Here is a 17,909-nt window from a genome sequence, read left to right as displayed (position 1 = left end):
CACTACTACAACAAACACCGCAACCACCACAAATACCACCTCCACCACCACCACCACAAATATTGCTGCTAACACCACTACCACAGTCATCGCCAACGCCACCACCACCATCACCACCACAAACACCGCTACCATAACCACCAACGCCGCCCGCAATACGACGACGACCACCACTACCACCACCACCACCACAATCAACGCCGCCACCACCACAAACACCGCTACCATAACCACCAACGCCGCCCGCAATACGACGACGACCACCACTACCACCACCACCACTACCACAATCAACGCCCCCACCACCACCACAATCAACGCCGCCAAAACCACCACAATCAACGCCGCCGCCACCACCACCACCACCACAATCAACGCCGCCGCCACCACCCCACCACCACAATCAACGCCGCCGCCGCCACCACCACCACCACAACCAACGCCGCCACCACAACCACTATAACCACCAACACCACAATCACCGCCTCACGGAAAGTGTTGGCCGTTGCGGACGTTGCTGAACTATTATTAACTGTTAATACAATTTGCTTGTGGATTGTATTTATTTCCCGGGCCGCATTTGTGACGTTCGGAAGCAAGTCCAGGTATCGCCGACAACGAACTTGCCCTTCGTCGTCGGTGTCTCGTCTTAGCGAAGTATCAGGTGATGGATTCTACCCGGGGTGCTTCGTGCTTACCCTTTCCAACCACCTTTACCCCCAGCCTTTGCGATGCGGGTAAATGCAGTTAGTGTTTTGGTGGGGTACCTTCAACGTTTTTATATCGTTGTTTATATAATGGAAATGAAGAATACATGTAGGCCTTTCCGAGTCGTTTTTATTTTTATTGTCCGTTTTCCTTTTGTAATTTGCTAATTCAAAATTAATTATGCATATACATTAACACACACACATACATACACTCACGAACACACATACATTCGGTCATTCATGCATACATACATACACACACATACATAGCATACATGTCAAATGTGTATATATTTTACACACAGCCATACACTCGCTCACACGTTTTAATTCATATTTAGCAGAAGTGACAGTCACTCCAGGGCCGAGAGTTTCGTGTATTAAATGTCAACGCACGAAACTATCCGGCCCTTGAGTCACTCTGTTGCATCTGCTAAATATTAATAAAAAATATATATACATATACTCATATTTTGAGTTCTACTTTTCCTGTTTGCAATCACCTTATATATATATATATTATATATATATATATATAATATATATATATATAAGATATATACCATTATAATAAGATATAGGAGTATAACTCAAGGCGGTTTGGCGTCTATCTCTAGCGTATAGGAATCCACTTTAGTGGTCTTCCACTTATTAAGTGTTATATATATGTATATATATATATATATATATATATATATATATATATATATATATATATACTCGCATACAGACATACATATATTTATACATACAAACAGAAGACCGAGAAAGAGGGAGAGAGAGAAAAAGAAAGATAAAATGATTGAAAGATAGAAAATATGAGAGAGAGAGGAGGAAGAAAGAGATAGATAGAAAGAAAGAAAGATAGATACAGTGAGAAAAAGAAACAGGTAGAGAGAAAGAAAGAGAAGAGAAAGAAAGAAATGAAGAGAGAGAAAGAAAGAAATAGACAGAAAGAAAAAAAAGAAAGATAGATAGATTGAAAAAGAAAGAGTGAGGAAGAGATAGATAGAGAGAGAGAGAGAGAGAGAGAAAGAAAAGAGAAAGAAATGAAGAGAGAGAAAGAAAGAAAAAAAGAAAGATAGATAGATTGAAAAAGAAAGAGTGAGGAAGAGATAGAGAGAGAGAGAAAGAAAGAAAAGAGAAAGAAATGAAGAGAGAGAAAGAAAGAAAAAAAAGAAAGATAGATAGATAGATTGAAAAAGAAAGAAAGTGAGGAAGAGATAGAGAGAAAGATCAAGAATGAGAGAGAGAGAAAGAAAGAAAAAGATAAAGAATAATCCATTAAGAGTTACTTCCCTTCGTTTTTTGCCCTTCCTTCTGCTGCAAAGTCTTTCTCTCTTTGTGCGACAACGATTCTTCTTCGGTAAGTTTATTGTTAAAATAATATTTACAGAATCTATGGAACAGCGCTTAGGTTGGACTTGGCTTTATATCCGCTCTTGTGCAACGTATGTATCTATTATTACATAATACCTTACTATTACTACTACTACTACTTCTACTATAGATAGATCTAAAGAATGAGTCGCTTTGTGGTCGTCGCACCTTGCAAGAAATGGTAGCGAAATCTCCCTCAAGTAGCAACTGTTGTCTTGTCTTTAGTGTCCCATAGGCAGCCTTCGACTTCTTTTTTTTTTTTATATATATCCAGAAAGATTTTTTTCTTCTTCAACGCAATATTTACATGTTGTTATTTACAGCATTATATATATGCTTCGAGATCCAGTTCCCAAAAAGAAAAAACAAATTTACGTATAAGAACGAAAATTAAAGCGAAGGACACATTAAATTATGCAGTCCTCGATATTCTTAGAACACACACATACACACACACACACACACATATATATGTATATATAAACCGGGATGGTCATGTACGGTTGACCCGGGGCTAAACAACAGCTGCAATAGCTATAAATAGAATCAGTCTTTGTAAACCGGCGGAGAGCAAGCACTTTGCGGTACGAGACGACATGAAGAGACTCTACGTGGTAGCTTGACCTGCCAGAAATAGCAACTAAATTTACCTTAGAACATCCATTTCCGTTAAAAGAACGAAAACAAACTATATAATACAAGCAAAATGTCAGTTATGTAAGAATACATTATATACCGTTGTGCATGATACACGATACTTAAATAAAAGACGGGATGGTCATAGCTGGAAGGACGCTTTAGATCGTAACTAACGACAAGAATAATTTGTAATATTCGGTCTTTGTCTGCTTTTAACCTTTACATATAGAAAGCCTATTATTATTATTATTATTGCATTGGTAACTTTATTTTTTCGATCACCGGAATGTGGAAGACAAAGACCTAAGTGAGATTTGAACACCAAATGCTTAGGACTGTAATAAAATTACTGCAGAGCAACAGCACTTTTGTCCACCGCTTTACCATTTCAGCCACTCGTCGCCCTTGTCTTTTTTTTTTGTTTGTTTTTTTCGTGGGTCCCAGAAGGTTTTGTGTTCGCATAGCATCGGTGTTCTATATACACATATGATATAATATGTATGTATAGTATAATATTATATAGTATAGTAGAGGGTTTCTAATGTTTTAGAACGTGCTTCTTTTTCGGACATATGAACTACTGACCGATATATATATATGTGTGTGTGTGAGAGAGAGAGAGATTTAATCTATAATCGTTAGTCCGACAAAATATATACTGTTTCGCGTATGGCTCATAATAAATTTGTCGGACTATCGATTATAGATAAAAAAATTTCTTTCTAACAACTCTCAGACTTGTCTTGGAGTCCTTTTTTTTTTATATATAAATGACCTAACATAGCTTCTTTATGAACTTATCACCTACAAGAATTCGTGTGTGTGTTTATAAGACAAGGCATAAATAATGGTCGTTACATATTTTTTCTTTATTGTAGTAAATTTAACTCGCAGCTGTTTCCAGTTATCATTCATTACCGGTTTGTTATTGACAGGTTTGCTCAATCGCTGGATTTGTTAGCTTGGTGTACTAACAGACAGCTTATAAAGTATTTTGCCCGGATTGATAATCCCACACTAATAACTACATATATATATGTATATAATAACAAAGGGTAAAATTAATTAATTAAGAAGTAATCAGTAATTTCACCGAGTAGAATTCGGCATGAAAAGGACCATTTCATGGTAAGCTTAAGTAATACTCTATAATAGGGTTCAGCAGCGATTTGCTTCACCACATACCGAAGTTTAGAAATAGCAGTCAAAAAATCTTAGCTATTCCTTCTACTTTAAAAGTAGAAGGAATCGCTGCTGAACCCTATTTATAAAGTATATATATATATATATATATATATATATGTGTCTGGGGAGAGACATTCTCTTTTAGTGTCTTATTATTTAACACACACACCGGTTCGATTTCCACTCACTTAAATTTTCTAAAATCTCCGTTCCGTCTTGCAACCTTATATATATATATATATATATATGTATGTATGTAAAATTAATTAAGGGTAGAAATCAATATTTATCAATTAAAACCAGTGGTCTAGCATATTAAAAAGAATCCGAAGATTAAAATATTTATATATATATGAGTTTGATTTGAGAACATAATCTTTTGTGGATAATGACGATTTGACGTCTATATCTAGCATGTTGACTGTCCACTTTTCGTGTTCAGTCCTCAATTGGTATATATATATATATATATATATATATATATATATATATATATGGATCTTTTCCTTTCGATGGACGAATTTTCTAGTTAACTAAACAATTTGAAACTTCGTATACTGGTAGAATGTGTCAAAAGAAAACATTAATTTCACTTATATATATGTGTGTGTGTATGTATGTGTGTGTTGGTGCAAACAGGAAAAATAGAATTCAGAACATGAATAGATGTATATTTTTTATTAATAGTTAGCAGAAGCAAGCGAGTGACTCAACTTCCGAGAGTTTCGTGCTTTGGCACATTACACTTTCTTCCAGTTCCAGAAGTCTGTAGAATAAATTACCATTTACGTATGCTAGTAGTGATAACGCCGGTCAGAGAGCGCATCAATCATGGTTTGTACTAAAGACCCGTTACTAATTTTTTTTTTTTATCTAAATTCTGAACTCTAGAAAACAGTGATGATTTGTGTTCCTTGTATGGAGATAGAGGGAGTGTGTAAGCTTTCTTTGTTTTAGCATATTTTTCTTCTTTTTTAAAAAAAATTTTGTGCAGTTTTACTTTCTGTAAATTTATGAACAAGTATGAAAATGTTTAGATAAGAGTTATTAATAGCTCTAACGTTAGCAGTATTTTTATGGGTCTTTTTTTTTTAATGTTTAAATTACCGTTGCAACTCTTATGAACAGCTTGTTGTTTGATATACATGGAAACATACTCTCACACACATACAGACACATATTTACGTCTATACACAAACTCACAGACATACACACGCACATCCGTGTATGTATGTATGTGTGTGTGGTTCTTGAACCAACGACAACACTCCTACGGTAGAAAAGAACTCAATACTTAATAATGTAGAAATGCATATATTTTATATATAATTAAAAGCAGCTTTGCAGTGTACAAAATACCGTTGCATAGAAACACCTGTGGAACTGTAAGGTGCGTGTGTGTGTTGTATGTATGTATATATGTATGTATTTTGTGTATGTGTATAAAGTAGGAATAGATGTCCTCCGTTCGCGACAATTTTACGTTCAGGTTTCTGCCCTTTTATTGTTAATCACGTTAAATTTCCATCGTTGCATTATCTATCATACGGGGTCGGTCCTTTGCAGTCTGAAGAGAGCTATAGTTTAATGTTAAGAACACCTTAATTATGAGAGTAAAAGGACATGGGTTTCGTCTTGGCCCAAGTTCTTTTCTCTCATTCTATAGATAGATAGATAGATAGATGTAGATGTAGATGACCGAAACTTCGAAGTCACTATCAGCAACTTTTTTGTATAGCAATAAACTCGTACTTCACAAAGGTATAGAATAACCTAAATTGTTTTTATTATAACTAAACACACACACACACAATATTTAGCAGAAGCAACAGAGTGACTCATGAGCCGAGAGTTTCGTCTCCCGGCCCTTGAGTCACTGAGCTAAATATTAATAAAAATATTCATATACCCATATTTCGAGTTCTATTTTTCCTGTTTGCACCACCATACCTCTACATACATACATACATACACACACACATACATACATACATACATACATACATACATACAATTTTAAAATAGGATAAAATCTTTATAAGAATTTATCAAGTAGTCAGCGTGAAAAACCCCACTAGGGAAAAACTTATTAATCATTCCTTTAAATATATATATATATATTATATATATATATATATATATATATATATATATATATATAATATATATATATTAAGGGCATTACTACACATAAATGCCTCACGCTAGGCGGGACTCTTAATGTCAAGACTACCATAATAAACATAATAAAGATATATATATATATATATATATACTTTATTTAAAGCTGCAGAAAATTCAACAAAATCTGTTACTCTGAGTTTCTCGTTGCCGTTCATCAGACAGTTTTTGCTAGAATTTTTGTTGAATTTTCTGCTGCTTTAAATAAAGCATATTACTCTACCACTGGTATTTGAGTACTCTTTTTTCCACCTTGTTTCACACACACACACACACACATATATATATATATATATGTGTGTGTGTGTGTGTGTGTGTGTACGTATGAGAGTGAGTGAGAGAAAGAAACAGTAGTTTATTATACATAGCAATGAAAGCATCTCTTTATGTCTGTGCTTATGTTGTGTAATATATATATGTGTGTGTTTGGAACGGTAAGTTGTCTAATATATACACCACTAAAAGCAGCCTTCTGCATTCAGTTTTGTCTCATAATATTTAATGATGCTGTAGCATATATTTTTTTACGTTTGTTATTATCAGCAAGGTATCTCGTCTCCATTTCCCACACTAATGTATTGTCAAAGACTGAGGCTCGATTTTCAATGAAAAGTATTTTCTCCTCAACTCCATCTATTTATTTATTAAGCTGCAGGCAATCTTTCGTCTCTAGTAGACCTTTCCGTCGATTTCCGTAAAAAATTTTTTTTTTTTTCCTTTTGGGCTTGCGGGAACTTTTGAAGTAATGAGAGCGAAAGAGACCAAGAGAAAGCGATTGTATGACGAGGGAAGTTCTTTTGAAGTTACCGTGCATGTGAAGCATTGATGTACATGTGTGTGTGTGTGTTTGATGGGGTGTGGGAGACAGACAGTATGTTGTGTAAGTGAAGTGCTTCTGTTAGTGTGTGTGAAGAGACAGAGTAATGTGTGAAAGAAAGAGATAACTGAAATTTTTTACTCGGTGTATGTGTATATGTATGTATATTACTTCAAAAGTTCCCGCAAGCCCATATGTAAAAAAAAAAAAAAATTTTTTACGGAAATCGACGGAAAGGTCTACTGGAGACGAAAGATCGCCAAGCTGCATCTTATTTGTTATTATTTAGTTTGTTTTTTGTTGTTGTTGTTGCTTTTTTTTTCGCAACAATACCGCATGATGGAAATTTCAAGCATCGTAAATTCCACCCCGCCTTTTATAATTCCATCCACTCTAGACATGCATGCTTTGTAGTGGTCCTCCAGCCTGCTAGAAATCACTCCTAAAATCTCGATCAACCCACACTCTACTCGTCCTAGAGAATGATGGTAGGTGGTGGTGGTAGTAATGGGAGGTGGTTAAGGTGGACTTCAGTTTCCCCTGCACATAGGTGAAAAAGACGGGATGGTCACGGCGGGAATAGTCTTCTCGACCCGAGGTTAAATATTACCGCCACTGCCGCCACCGCCACCATGGCTGTCGCCACTTCCATCACTACCACCACGACAGTCCAAGAAATGCCGGTCTTGTTCGCCAAATAGGATTTTATTTGTGAAGTGTTGTTCTTGTTTAACCCTAGGTCAGTCTTGATCGAGCAGATCATACAAGGAAAAGTATTCTGGTTGTTAAATCTAATGTAACTTTACTTTACGTAATACGTTATTTGAGAGAGATCCGGCTGCTATTTCTAGCGAGGCTTTTGTTGTGGTTTGATAAAGCAGACATATGATCAAAGACATTCCAGTGGAGACCATCACAACTTTTCCACATATAGGCAAGGAATTCAGAATCACATTATGTATCATTCCCTTTGTTTCTTTTTCTTTCTTTTTCTTTTTTTTTTTTTTTACCTTTTTAAGGACAGGTCTTATTTGAAAGAGAATCGGCTGTTATTTCGAGCAGGTCGAACGACCACATAGTGGTTCCCCTCGCTGAAATTGATACGATTTATAAAGCTCTATCTGAAATTTTGAAATCCAAAACATGAAAGAAAAAAAAAGAAAAAATGTTGAATGAGAAAGCATTATAAATGGAAAATTCCAGAAACCAATCTAGATTTCATGTAACAGCACAGCTGTTTCCTATTCATGCACTGAATCATCCGTCAGCTGTTGAAGCTAGAATTACCTGCCTGGGGCTGGCTGGAAGTGTAAATAGGCAGACACATTTGTTTAAGTGGAAGAAATGAAAAAAACAGTGATTAAACTTTCCAAAGAAGTTTGCTTCTTCCCAACTGCATGGTTTCGGGTTCTGTTTAGTCCCACCGTGTGGCACCTTGGGCAACGTTTTCTACTATGGTTCCAGGTCATTGCCTTGTGATTGAATCTGGTTAATGGAAATTGAAAGAAGCCTGTTGTGTGTATGTGTGTGTATACATATTATATATATATATATATATATATATATATATATATATATATACATATGTATATGCATACATATATATATATATTATATATATATACATATGTATATGCATACATATATATATATATATATACATATGTATATGCATACATATATATATATATATATATATATACATATGTATATGCATACATATATATATATATATATACACATATGTATATGCATACATATATATATATATATATATACACATATGTATATGCATATATATATATATATATATATATACACATATGTATATGCATATATATATATATATATTATATATATATATACACACATATGTATATGCATACATGTATATGGATATATATATAGGGATATTCATACGTAAAAAGCACCCACTACACTCATGGAGTGGTTGGCGTTAGGAAGGGCATCCAGCCGTAGAAACATTGCCAGATCAGACTGGGCCTGGTGCAGCATTCTGGCTTCCCAGACCCCAGTTGAACCGTCCAACTCATGCCAGCATGGAAAGCGGACGCTAAACGATGATATATATATATATATATAATATATATATATATATATATATATATATAGGGATATACATATATGTATATTCATACATATATATATATATATATATATATGTATATGGATATATATATATGTGTGTGTATACATGCATATATATATGTATACATGTGTATGTTGATTCGCTAGCCTCTGCACGCATTTTTTTTCTCTCCTTGTTTCTTTCTGTGTTTCTTTTCTGTGTATCTTTCTGTTGAAGAGCGTAGGCTCGAAACGTAAAAGACTTGTTTTATTTATATTCCTGAGCGCCATACTAATACAATTGTTTGTTTGTATTCCACCTGCCTTCGTCTTTTGTTTATTTTCATAAAGCTTCCCGTTATATATATATATATATATATATATATACATACATACATCCACTTGTTGCATGTAATTTTTCTAAAGGAATTTTTCAGTTAGATCAGTGGTTCTCAAAGCATTTTTTTATCTACAGATCCCTTTGATTGCTATTCTATTCTGGTGGACCCCACTACCACCACCACCATAGCCAATTGATGTTTAAAAAAACTAAATTTATAGATATTCCTTTCAAAATTCCAGTCTTGCCTATCACACATTCATTTGTGTGGGCTGAACTATATAAAATGCCAGAGAACAAAACCTAGCTGTTTCTTGCAACAGATACATCTAAAACAAAAATTGTTTTTCGTGGACCCATAAAATACTACCACAGGTCTAATTTACTAGTGTAGACCCCCACCTCACCCAAAATCTTACATGGGCCCTGGTTGTGAACCATTGAGTTTGATAATTGTAAAAACCTCTCTGAAAGGTCACATAGTCATTAAATACTGTAAGACACAAATCAGGTGTGGATTATGTATGTCGGGGGGAGGAAGTATAACAAGATGATGTGACCCCTGCTTCACAAAAATACTGACATACTCTAAGCAAAATTTTTGTAAATTTGTGTTTTTTCACATGTTTTTGCTATTTTATTATTGGTTTCAAATTTTGGCACAAGGCCAGTAATTTTAGGGTAGGGTGTAAGTCGATTACATCGACCCCTGTGCTCAGCTGGTACATATTTTATCAACCCCGAGAGGATAAAAGGCAAAGTAAACCTCATCGGATTTTGAACTCAGGGCATTAAAATGGACAAAATACTGCTAAGCATTTTGCCCAGCATGCTAATGATTCTGCCAGCTCACCTTAACGCTATTTAATTGTTAATAATAATTATCGTGTGGAGGGGATTTATACTTATCCAGCTCCCTATCCTACAGCACTTGGTCTCCAATCAATAATACTGTCACATTAGATGCAGGGCAATTTTTTTTATACAGTTAAGAATAAAAAATTGCACATCTTACACATAGGTAGAAACAGATGTTGATATCCTAATATAGTCTGATAGATTTAAATATCCTAAAATTGTCCAACAGTTGTAGATATCCTAACGTAGTCTAACAGATGTAGATATCCTAACATAGTCTAATGGATGTATGTAGCTTAACAGATGTAGGTATCCTAACATAGTCTAATAGATGTATGCAGTCTAACATAGTTTAATAGAGGTGTGTAGTTTAACAGATGTAATATCGTAGCATAGTCTAATAGATGTAGATATCCTAACATGGTCTAATAGATGTAGATATCCTAACATGGTCTAACAGATGTAGATATCTTAACATGGTCTAACAGATGTAGATATCTTAACATGGTCTAACAGATGTAGATAGCCTAACAGATGTAGATATCCTAACATAGCCTAACAGATGTAGGTATCCTAACATAGTCTAATAGATGTACGTAGTCTAACAGATGTAGATATCCTAATATAGTTTAACAGATCTAGGTATTCTAACATAGTCTAACAGATGTAGATATCCTAACATAGTTTAACAGATGTAGGTATTTTAACATAGCCTAACAGATGTAGGTATCCTAACATAGTCTAATAGATGTATGTAGTATAACAGATGTATATAGTCTAGCAGATGTAGATATCCTAACATAGCCTAACAGATGTTGGTATTTTAACATAGTCTAATAGATGTATATAGTCTATCAGATGCATATATCCCAATGTAGACAGTCTAATAGATGTATTGTAACTGATATAAATAATTTAAGAGGTGCAGATGATCTAACTAATGGTATTGTTTAGTAAACACAATCTACATTTTTGCTTGCTTTTTCTCTTCCATTATACAGATAAATGGTCAATGGTCAACCATTGGTCAAGATTCGGTTGTTTATTTCATGTCTGATGGAAGATGTTACCTACCAAGTATGTTCTTCACCAGGAAAGTCTAGAATAATTTGAGGACACCACCAATGGCAGATTATGGCACCTTACAGGTCAAGGTAAGTTCAAGTCTGAGACAATGAACACCCCCCACACACATACGCGCATACACACACACACACACACACACATTCCAATACACAGATGGCTCCCCAGTGTTGTCCAGTGTCCAAAAGAAAGGCAAAGGGGCCGATACAGCTTGGCACCAGTGACGTCGCAACTCATTTCTACAGCTGAGTGAACTGGAACAACGTGAAATAAAGTGTCTTGCTCAAGAACACAACACACAACCTGATCCAGGAATCGAACTCACTACCTCATGATTATGAATCCAATGCTCTAACCACTGAGCCATGCACTTTCATACATACATACAAACATATATACATGCTTGCATATATATTTATATACAAGGAAGTGCTGACAAAGTTCCTGGCTTTGTGTAAAAGTAAATACAGGAAGATCAGTTAATTATGATTTTATTCAATATATTTACCTCTCAGATTTACACACTTATTGCAGCAGTCCTTTAGTTTTTCTAAGCCTTTTGAAAGAACTCAAAAGATTGGGCCTTCAAACAAACCATTCGCAATACCCTTAACCCTTTCATTACTGTATTTATTTTGAGATGCACTGTGTTTCTTCCAATTATTTTAAATATAACAAATAATTTAGTAAAATAACTTAGTTATCATTAAGCTAGTGTTAGGAACATAAATTGTGACTAAGGTTTGGTGGAAGATTTGAATTCAAAACTTATGAAAACAAGACATTTGTACTACAGAGCCAGAGCCGGTTTCAGCCGGGTTGGTAATGAAAGGGTTAAAGCCAAAACGGACTTTGAACGATGATGATGATATATATATATATATATATATATATATATATTTATATTGGTGCAAAACTGAGTATTACCAATTGGTTGATAACTGATGAAGAATTAGGGACCTTCTGTGTTTGTCTCCCAACCTTTTGTACACTCAGTATACATTATGTTGTTTGTTCATTTACCATACATTTTTCCACCAACCATTCGTGGTCGTTGCCAGCCTACCCTGGCACCTGTGCCAGTGGGACGTAAAAAGCACCATCCATACGTGGCCAATGCCAGTGCTGCCTTGACTGGCTTCCATGTAGGTGGCACGTAAAAACCACCAACCAATCATGACTGTTGCCAGCCTCCCCTGGCACCTGTGCCGGTGGCACATGAAATGCACCCACTACACTCACGGAGTGGTTGGCGTTAGGAAGGGCATCCAGCTGTAGAAACACTGCCAGATCAGACTGGAGCCTGGTGCAGCCTCCTGGCTTCCCAGACCCCGGTCGAACTGTCCAACCGATGCTGGCATGGAAAAACGGACGTTAAACGATGATGATGATGATACACTGTTGCTGATCTTATCTGTAACAATACCATGTGACCTGCCTTGACCAATAACAGCAGTATGTCTGTTTGTGTATGTAAGTCAAGAATGTGGCTTGAGTTAACTTTAACCATCTTCTTCCCCATCTTTTACTAGACACACTCGGTACTGGACGACTATATAATCTACTGGAAAGAGAAGTTAGGTAGTGGCAGCAATGGACCCGTCAGGTAAGTGGTGGTGGTCAGAGTGGATTTTCCTTTATCTCTACTTGTTATTTAATCATTGTTAATCTAGTTGTGTTTATATGACGAAGATACCTGGTTCTGTTCAAAATCCTCTCATTGAGCAAACTTTGATGTAAGACAACCGTCTTATCTTATTTCAGGCATAATGTTTCTAGGACTGTACTAGCCAATGTGTCCTTCTTTCTCTAAAACAATTTAAAGAATATTTGGTTGCTATTTCTTGAAGGTCATGCAGCTGTATAAGAAGCTTGTTTTTGAAGGCAGCGAGCTGGCAGAAACGTTAGCCTCATAAGTACCAGTTACGCACTGGTGTCGATGTAATTGACTTAATCCCTTTGTCTGTCCTTGTTTGTCACCTCTGTGTTTAGCCCCCTGTGGGAAAAAAAGTGTATATATATATATATATATATATATTATATATATATATATATATATATATATAGGCGTAGGAGTGGCTGTGTGGTAAGTAGCTTGCTTACCGACCACATGGTTCAGGGTTCAGTCCCACTACATGGCACCTTGGGCAAGTGTTTTCTACTATAGCCTCAGGCCGACCAAAGCATTGTGAGTGGATTTGGTAGACGGAAACTGAAAGAAGCCCGTCGTATATATGTATATATATGTATGTGTGTATATGTGTTTGTGTGTCTGTGTTTGTCCCCCAAACATCGCTTGACAACCGATGCTGGTGTGTTTATGTTCCCGTCACCTAGCGGTTCGGCAAAAGTGACCGATTGAATAAGTACTAGGCTTCCCCTCTCCCCCATACTCCAGGCCTTGTGCCTATTGTAGAAAGGATTATTATTATTATTATCATTATTATTATCATTATTATTATTTTTATTATTATTATTATCATTATTATTATTATTATTATTATTAATTTATTGTGATATTGATTCATTTGACAGTCCCAGCTGAGTGTCAACCAGATATCTGGTGCAGATCTTTCTATGTAATCCTAGCACTTCACAGCATGATGTAGCTATAAAAAGATATCAAATTAATTAGGACTCACTATATAGGAATTGTAAATTTAAATAGTAAATTGTTATTTGCACTGTGTAAATTGAGATCTGAAACGATGACTTGCTTGTTTATTTTCAATTCCTTCTGGCAGATTCAAACACAGATATGCTAATCGTTGTTGTGTACGTCACATGAAAACAGCTTGTCCTTATTAGGATGACTGTGTTCATAATACACTTGATTCATTGATGTGAGGGATTCTGGGATACCAGTTATAAGAATTTACCAGGGATGTTTTTCCATGAAGCTGATTTAGACCATTCTTTATGATTCCAATCACATCAGTTACAACAACTGGGGTTGTTTGTGTCTTCAATTGCCATATTTTGCTAATCTCAATTTCTAGGACTTTTTATTTCGCATTCTTTTGCAGATACATTTTTATCAGACAGTATAGTCATATCAGTGAATTGGCAAGTTTTATTTAAAAAATTTTTAATGATAATATCTGGCCAATTGGTGCAGTTTATTATTTTTACTAATCAAGCCAGGGTGACAAGCTGGCAGAACTGATAGCATGCTAGGCAAAATGCTTAGCAGCATTCTGTCTGTTCTTATATTCTGAGTTCAAATTCCACCAAGGTCGATGTCTCTGTGGCCATATGTTACACTATGTAACAATTTTTTTTCTTTTTTGCTTTTGGTCAGTAAGTGTTATTTCCTGTAGAAGACACTTACCCAAGGTGCCACTCAGTGGGAATGAACCAGGAACCATGTGGTTGGTAAGCAAGCTACTTACCACACAGCCACTCCTACGCCTATGTTCTGAGTTCAAATCCTTTTGGGGTCGATAAATTAAATAGTAGTGAAACACTTGGGTCAATGTAATCAATTAGTCCCCCCAAAAAAAAATTTCAGGTCTTGTGCCTCTAGTAGAAAGGATTATTGTTATTATTATTAATTCCAGATTTGTTTCTTGTGAAATTCCATTTATTTACAAATAATTTGAAATTTTCATTCTAAACAGTTGGTATGTGTGTCTTGTAGGTTGTGTAAGAAAAAGGCAACGTCAGAGAGGTTTGCCGTCAAGTGTCTCCCAGATTGCCTACAAACCAGGACAGAAGCGAAGATTCACATCCTGTGTAGCAATCACCCACATATCGTGACCGTCTACGATGTCTATGTGAACAACATCCAGTTCCCAGGAGAATGTCATCCCAAGTAAGTCTTTTATTGTTGTTTTAGCCCTAGGTCAACCTTGATCCTCCTGACTCATGATGACAATGACCAAAGGCAAACTATCTAGAATATCATTTTAGAAATTTCTAGAGCAGTGCTTCTCAACCAATTTTTCTTTTTTGTATCTATGGACCCTTTTGGTTTCTGTTTTACTCAGGTGGACCCCAGAGCCAGTCAGTGTTTTAAAAATCGTATATTTTTTACAATCAAATATTATTAGGAATCATATAATAAAAATTGTTAAAATACTTTGTGGAGAGGCACAGATGTGGCTGTGTGGCAAGAAGCTAGCTTCTCAACCACATCATTCTGGGTTCAATCCTACTGCATGGCACCTTGTGAGGAAGTGTCTTCTCCCATAGCCTTGGGATGACCAAAGCCTTGTGAGTGGATTTGGTATATAGAAACTGAAAGAAGCCCATTGTATATATATATATATATACTCTTTTTTACTTCTTTCAGTCATTTGAATGTGACCATGAGGAGCGCCGCCTTTAGTCAAGCAAATTGACCCCAGTACTTATTCTATCGGTATCTTTTGCTAAACCGCTATGTTACGGGGACAGGCATACACACATATGTATGTATATATATATATATATATACATATACATACGACAGGTTTCTTTCAGTTTCTGTCTACCAAATCCACTCACAAGGCTTTGGTCAGCCTGAGGCTATAGTAGAAGACACTTGTCCAAGGTGCCACGCAGTGGGACTGAACCCGGAACCATGTGGTTGGTAAGCAAGCTACTTACCACACAGCCACTCGCTGATTATATTTAAGCGACAGAGGCAGTATTAATACTGAGACGTAATATTTATCCCCCTTGTGGTTGGTACGTAAGCTGAATATGTTCTAATTTAAGGTGGCGAGCTGGCAGAAACGTTAGTATGCCAGGCGAAATGCTGAACAGTATTTCATTTGTCTTTATGTTCTGAGTTCAAATTCCACCAAAGTTGACTTTGCATTCATCCTTTTGGGGTCGATAAATTAAGTACCAATTGCATACTGGGGTCAATCTAATCACCTAGCCCCCTTCCCTAAAAATTTCGAGCCTTGTACCTAGGGTAGAAAAGAATATATGTTTTAATTTGTCCTAAGTAGATAAATTAAATTAGTACTTCATTATTCATTTTGTCAAGTGTGAGTGGAATGGCTTCTGTTGGAGTAACTTTTCTTTCCTTTACTATTGTTAACCACTTCAACTGATGCAGTGACATAAGCACTTAGAAAGGTACTTAGCCTTTAGATATAGTCATCCCTTTGTCAAAGCATCTCCAATATCCTCTTCCTCCCTCTTCATATGAAGATAGGTAGCCATAACTTAACCCTTTAGCATTTAAACTGGCCATATCCGGCCAAAAGTACTCTGCCTGTTTTATGTTCAAACTAACCAGATCTGGTCTCTCACACCAACCTATAATATCATTTTAAAAATTAACAGCTACCTCATCAAAATCTCAAAGCTACAACATAATGCCTGATTAGTTCAAAACAATGGGGATAAAAAAGGATTAATTTTGGCAGAATAATGTGAACACTAAAGGGTTAAGAGAGAACTTCTGCATACAACACTGACTGGCCTGCTTTTGGCTTTGGTTATCCATCTGTGACAATCTCAGCAATTCCACTTACTGCTAACATCGTATGTGGCTGCTAGGCTCTTTGTTGTCTTGGGTGTTCTTTGAGACGGTCGAAATAATATTGGTGGTCGTTGTTTGGAATCTCAAATATAAAACTGCAAGAACCGTTATTGTGTTTGAGAAGCTTTGTATTTCAAGTGAATGAGGACAGCTCAAAGATGGATGAAGGCTGATGATGAAGATGATGACATCACATCATATGGCTGGACATGGTTGGGGAAGATCTCCAGAGGCTTAACATCACCTTGGAGTATACAAAGGGGCTGGCACAGGACTGTCAGTGATGGATAGCACTGGTCTACTTTATGCATGATGATGGCTCTGGGACCACTAACTTGGAATGATCTCAGTCTCATCAAGCAAGCATCATCATCATCATCGTTATCATTTAACGTCCGTTGTCCATGCTGGGCATGGGCTGGATGGTTTGACCAGGGCTGGTAAGCTGAGGGGCTGTACCAGACTCCGGTCTGATTTGGCATGGTTTTCTACAACTGGTTGCCCTTCCCAAACGCCAACTATTCTGAGAGTGCAATGGGTGCTTTTATTTGCCACCAGCATGGGTGCCAGTTGCGTGACCCCAGTATCAGCCGCGACTACAATTTCACTTAGCTTCATGGGTCTTCTTCTCAAGCATGGCACATTACCAAAAGGTCTCAGTCATGTGTCATTGCCTCTGTGAGGCCCAACGCTCGAAAGGTGCTTTTTATGCGCCACCAGCAAAGGTGCCACTTATGTGACACTGGCATCGGACATTGCTCCCGTGAGGCCCAAAACAATAATGATTGCAGCAACAACAACTACAATAACAACAACAACAGCATACAGCAGACTGGGCAGGTTAGGTGTTCGAAACTGTAAAATAAATCTTGAGATTATAACGATTTCAATTATCATTCTTTTTGTTTTATTTGTGTGTGGTACTTAATTAGCTAATTGCTTGATTATATTATTTTCAGACCTCGTCTCTTAATGATAATGGAATTGATGGAGGGAGGAGAGTTATTTGACCGAATCAGCAGAGAAAGATGTTTCACAGAGAAAAGAGCCACCTTTTATTTAAAACAGGTATGTGTGTGTTCATGTGTATGTTGTGTGTGTGTGTGCTTGTGTGGTAATATGTATATATTGTGTGTGTGTTTGTTCATT

General features: G+C 36.3%; 1 protein-coding gene across 3 annotated transcripts in view; it reads left to right on the top strand.

Annotated features, from left to right (window-relative positions):
- Positions 1-17,909, top strand: part of LOC115224286 (MAP kinase-activated protein kinase 5-like) — a 49,685-nt gene that overhangs the window by 16,878 nt on the left and 14,898 nt on the right. The window contains exons 1-5 of one of the 3 annotated variants that reach the window (XM_029795108.2): positions 2,020-2,076; positions 11,200-11,352; positions 12,814-12,887; positions 14,922-15,095; positions 17,720-17,828. In XM_029795108.2, the coding sequence (XP_029650968.1) occupies positions 11,323-11,352; positions 12,814-12,887; positions 14,922-15,095; positions 17,720-17,828 (387 nt within the window). In that variant the 5' untranslated portion in view covers positions 2,020-2,076; positions 11,200-11,322. Of the gene's footprint in view, positions 1-2,019; positions 2,162-11,199; positions 11,353-12,813; positions 12,888-14,921; positions 15,096-17,719; positions 17,829-17,909 lie in introns of those variants that run through there. The other 2 variants (XM_036513114.1, XM_029795109.2) reach the window with 2 other exon arrangements.

This window comes from Octopus sinensis, linkage group LG25 (genome assembly GCF_006345805.1).
Source record: "Octopus sinensis linkage group LG25, ASM634580v1, whole genome shotgun sequence".
NCBI classification, from domain to species: Eukaryota; Metazoa; Mollusca; class Cephalopoda; order Octopoda; family Octopodidae; genus Octopus; species Octopus sinensis.
The sequence above is the reverse complement of the archived record's forward strand: the minus strand, read 5'-3'. Positions and strand labels throughout refer to the sequence as shown.